Source organism: Mus musculus, chromosome 4, assembly GCF_000001635.26.
Source record: "Mus musculus strain C57BL/6J chromosome 4, GRCm38.p6 C57BL/6J".
Classification (NCBI taxonomy): Eukaryota; Metazoa; Chordata; class Mammalia; order Rodentia; family Muridae; genus Mus; species Mus musculus.
The window spans coordinates 118,453,735-118,458,673 of record NC_000070.6 but is presented as its reverse complement, the minus strand read 5'-3'; the positions used below and the strand labels follow the sequence as shown (position 1 = coordinate 118,458,673).

General features: G+C 51.1%; 1 protein-coding gene across 6 annotated transcripts in view; it reads left to right on the top strand.

Annotated features, from left to right (window-relative positions):
* Window positions 1-985: 985 nt before the first annotated feature.
* Window positions 986-4,939, top strand: part of Mpl (myeloproliferative leukemia virus oncogene) — a 15,277-nt gene continuing 11,323 nt past the window's right edge. For 2 of the 6 annotated variants that reach the window (NM_001285497.1, NM_001122949.2), the window contains exons 1-6: window positions 1,161-1,281; window positions 1,434-1,566; window positions 1,820-1,998; window positions 2,731-3,029; window positions 3,394-3,556; window positions 4,089-4,215. In NM_001285497.1, coding sequence (NP_001272426.1) covers window positions 1,203-1,281; window positions 1,434-1,566; window positions 1,820-1,998; window positions 2,731-3,029; window positions 3,394-3,556; window positions 4,089-4,215 — 980 coding nt within the window. In that variant the 5' untranslated portion in view covers window positions 1,161-1,202. Of the gene's footprint in view, window positions 1,282-1,433; window positions 1,567-1,819; window positions 1,999-2,730; window positions 3,030-3,393; window positions 3,561-4,088; window positions 4,216-4,939 lie in introns of those variants that run through there. The other 4 variants (NM_001285496.1, NM_010823.3, XM_030253295.1 and 1 more) reach the window with 4 other exon arrangements.

Below are 4,939 nucleotides of genomic sequence, written 5' to 3'. Positions count from 1 at the left end.
CTCTCTCCCCATGCTCAGTTCCTGGAATTCTGTTTGAGTCAATTACATCACAAGAAGGAAGAAAGGAAGGTGACACTGAGGCCATTTAGTTTGCAAAGCCACCACTGGGAGCCCCCAAGGAAGCTAAAGGGAAGCTAAATTTAAGGCCCCACATACTCCTCTTTTCAACCAAGAGTCAGAGCTTTCAGAACCAGTATAGGAACCACCCACTGGTCCAGGACAGCTAGGAGGAGGAGGCCTGGCTCCCATGAAGAGATCATATACCTTCACACACACACACACACACACACACACACACACACACACACACACACACACACACACACAAGCACACACACACACACACACACTGAAATGAAGCAGACACAGTCAAAGAGCTGGGACCCAGCACTCCTCATTCTGAGCGAGCCAGACAGAAACGCCGAAGGCCGTGCCTTTCGACTTTTACTCTGTCCTGAATCATATGGGGAGTCTGGTAAGCATGCTTGTGTGAGTGGGTCTGGGAAGGGCTTGGGATCCTGCATTCGGTCCCTCTGCCACTGCTGTCTATGGAGCACACACCAAGGTTGCTGAGAACGCCCCCGGTGATGGACAGAGCGTTCCTACCAGGAGCGTGCATCTGTTTATATCCAGAGCCCCAGAACCTGTTAAGCTGGAGAGAGCCACCATCAGGCACATCTGTGAGTGGGACAATGCTTCATGACAGGTCACTCCAGGAGCGTGGCATGACTGATGAGCACTTGCCTTCTGAGGCTTGATCTCCTGAGCCTTTCGTCTTTCTGGGCATGTGACCTTGAACAACCTTTAAACTTCATCTTCCCAATAGAAATAAGACTACTGGACAGGCGTTTAGTCAACACATGTAGCGTGGTTAGCACTGTTCTGACAGCCATATGCTCTTCCTCAGTAGTCCACACACCCACAGGGTGTCTCCATTTGATTCACAGGCGAATATATACCTCTGTGTCCCTGCCAACAGAAGGCTCATGGCTTCTCTTTCGAATTCCTCTCACCCTCCTGCCCATTCCCCCTCCTCTGGCCCCTGGCCCCAGTGTGGTCTGGATGGGCCCCAGAGGGGCAGAGACAGGGACAGGACGTGGGGCTGTATCTGACAGGAACCTGAGGGGCTGGCCCCGGGGGGGATTGGGGCCCAGCTTCCTGAAGGGAGGATGGGCTAAGGCAGGCACACAGTGCCGGAGAAGATGCCCTCTTGGGCCCTCTTCATGGTCACCTCCTGCCTCCTCTTGGCCCTTCCAAACCAGGCACAAGTCACCAGCCAAGGTGAGGTGGATAGAGGGTGGATGTTACCTATTCACAGGCAAAGGGAGCCCTGGGAGGGGATATGGGGTAAGAGACTCTCACTGGTTCCCTTCTTTTACCCAACAAACATGACTGGAATGATCGAGAGCCCAACTCACCATCTCTGTTCTCAGATGTCTTCTTGCTGGCCTTGGGCACAGAGCCCCTGAACTGCTTCTCCCAAACATTTGAGGACCTCACCTGCTTCTGGGATGAGGAAGAGGCAGCACCCAGTGGGACATACCAGCTGCTGTATGCCTACCGAGGGTAGGTTCTGGGCTGTACCCCAATCCTCATTTATCTGTTCTTATATTTAGCTGAGTCACATTCTTAGCTTTCCTGTCTTTGGCCCTATCAGAGGATTCCTGTAAATGCATGCTCAATACATAGCCACCCTATAAATGGTCCCGCTCAAGCCCCTACCTCCAGCAGTGAGAAGAAAACGGCAATGATGGAGACAGAAATTGGGCATGGTTTCAGCCTGGGTCCTCAGAGCTGAACATGATGACTGTACCAACAGAGAGAAGCCCCGTGCATGCCCCCTGTATTCCCAGAGTGTGCCCACCTTTGGAACCCGGTATGTGTGCCAGTTTCCAGCCCAGGATGAAGTGCGCCTCTTCTTTCCGCTGCACCTCTGGGTGAAGAATGTGTCCCTCAACCAGACTTTGATCCAGCGGGTGCTGTTTGTGGATAGTGTGGGTAAGGGCATCTCTGCCACACTGCCTCTCTACCTGCTCAAGCTCCCAGAATCAGGCTTACCTGTAGTCTTTCAGGACGATGTGGGTACCCTTCTCTCTCAGGTTCCCAGAGGCACCTCAGAACCCAGCTTATCATTCATCCTAGCCTTGGCATCTGGAACTAGACTTTTCCCCTAAATCATTTCACATCAAGGACAATTTGCTCCTCTCATTAACATATACATGTACTCACCCACCCAACCGTCAGGTCGTTGACGTGTGCTGGGCAACAAGGAAACAGAGATGAAAAGAGTGTCTGTTTAAGAAACCAGCTGGAGAGATGGCTCAGCGGTTAAGAGCACTGACTGCTCTTCTGAAGGTCCTGAGTTCAAATCCCAGCAACCTCATGGTGGCTCACAACCATCTGTAATGAGATCTGACGCCCTCTTCTGAAGACAGTGTACTTATTTATAATAATAAATAAATCCAAAAAAAGAGAGAAAGAAAGGACTTTAGAAACTTCATACACACACACACACTCACAAGCATTACACATAGTGAGCTCATTACTCTCAAGAGGATAGGAAAACAGGACAGGCAACCTTCCTCCTCTTCCCTCCCCTCCATGGAAATGAGAACGGCATCTTCGGGAGTTCAGAGTTGCTCTCTACAGCCTTCGGCACCTTCTCTGTAGCCCATGGGTTGAACCATAGCTTGGCCCTTGGTGATTTGATGCGCCTTGTTTTGACCTCAGGCCTGCCAGCTCCCCCCAGGGTCATCAAGGCCAGGGGTGGGAGCCAACCAGGGGAACTTCAGATCCACTGGGAGGCCCCTGCTCCTGAAATCAGTGACTTCCTGAGGCATGAACTCCGCTATGGCCCCACGGACTCCAGCAACGCCACTGCCCCCTCCGTCATTCAGCTGCTCTCCACAGAAACCTGCTGCCCCACTTTGTGGATGCCGAACCCAGTCCCTGTTCTTGACCAGCCTCCGTGTGTTCATCCGACAGCATCCCAACCGCATGGACCAGTGAGGACCTCCCCAGCTGGAGAAGTACCCTCCCCTTCTACTCTCCCCTAATACATCCCCTGGAAAAGAAAGGCCATACTTAGGGGATCCCAGACTGGGTTGATTTGAAGAGTCAGTGTAGACTCTGACTAGCTTTCAGGAGCCCCATTTAGGGATCTCCCACTTAGGACTATTCACACCAAGGTAACTGAAGGCTTTCAGGCTTCCAAATTGGGACTTTGTAAGAACCCCTGAATACAACCTGAAACTCATCCACGTAGGTCCTCATCTATGTGCATACCTATCTAGCAAGGAGCTGAGTTTTGCACAGTGGTTCAAATGCTAGGTGTGTAGGCTGTCCTAGCTGAAAAGCAGGCCTAGTTTCCCATGCTGGGATTTTTCTCCCCAGGCTCCATTTCTGACAGTGAAGGGTGGAAGCTGTCTCGTCTCAGGCCTCCAGGCTGGCAAATCCTACTGGCTCCAGCTACGCAGCCAACCCGACGGGGTCTCCCTTCGTGGCTCCTGGGGACCCTGGTCCTTCCCTGTGACTGTGGATCTTCCAGGAGATGCAGGTAGGTCAGTAAAAGAATAAGAAAATTTTAAGAAAGAAAGAAAGAAAGAAAGAAAGAAAGAAAGAAAGAAAGAAAGAAAGAAAGAAAGAAAGAAAGAAAGAAAGAAAGAAAAGAAAAGAAAAAATGAGGGGCTGGTGAGATGGCTCAGCTGCTAAGTGCACTGGCTGCTCTTCCGGAGGTCATGAGTTCAATTCCCAGCAACCACATGGTGGTTCACAACCATCTATAGGGGGGATCTGATGCCCTCTTCAGGCAGGCATATGTATATGCAGCACAGCACTCATACATTAAATAAATAAAATTTAAAAAGAAAAAGAAAAAAGAGAAAAAAATGTCTCCATGGAGGCTTAGGTGGGATGTAGAATCCCCGGGAAGTGTGGTCATTTCTGATGACCTCAGACCTGTCATTGTGCAGGACAGCTATGTTCAGGAAGAGAACGGAGATAATAGTTGGGGACATTCTGCTGTGGGGGTAGAGATGGTTTAGGGACTCCCCCGAGTAAGAACTCGTGGTCCTCTTCTTTGCCCACAGTGACAATTGGACTTCAGTGCTTTACCTTGGATCTGAAGATGGTCACCTGCCAGTGGCAGCAACAAGACCGCACTAGCTCCCAAGGCTTCTTCCGCCACAGCAGGACGAGGTGCTGCCCCACAGACAGGTAAGGCTGGAACAACGCTGACTGTGTGAGCTGCAGTGTGGCTGTGGTTCCTCTGTGCTTGCCTAGCCTGTCCTTTCCAGGCTCTAGCCTCTGGTCTCTCATGCTCCACTATTTCCACTGCCTCGGCCTCTTCGTTTCTGTTGGGGATGGCTTGGCTTCATGGGACTTAATCTGGACCTTTTGGGAAAGTCTAGCAGGCATGTCCAATGTAGAGCCCCAAGGCTACATGTGGCCAACAACAATGCCTGTGACCCAACACAAAATTGGAAACTTAAAACCTGCTGTTTTAAAACCCAACTGTGGAGCCGGGCGTGGTAGAACACACCTTTAATCCCAGCACTTGGGAGGCAGAGGCAGGCGGATTTCTGAGTTCGAGGCCAGCCTGGTCTACAAAGTGAGTTCCAGGACAGCCAGGGCTATACAGAGAAACACTGTCTCAAAAAACCCTGTCTCAAAACAAAACAAAAGCCCAACTGTGTGGCCAGGTGGTGGTGGTGCACACCTTTAGTTCCAGCACTCGGGTGGCGGTGGCAGGTGGATCTCTGCAAGTTCAAGGCTAGCCTGGTTCCACAGAATGAGTTCCACAACAGCCAGGGCTGTTACATCAAGAAACCCTTTCCGGAAAAACAAAGACAAAAACAAGCCCCAAAACATGTACTTGCTTTGTGCAGGCATCAGTGGCACATGTGTGCCACAGGGGTCAGAGGACAACTTGAGCAGGTTG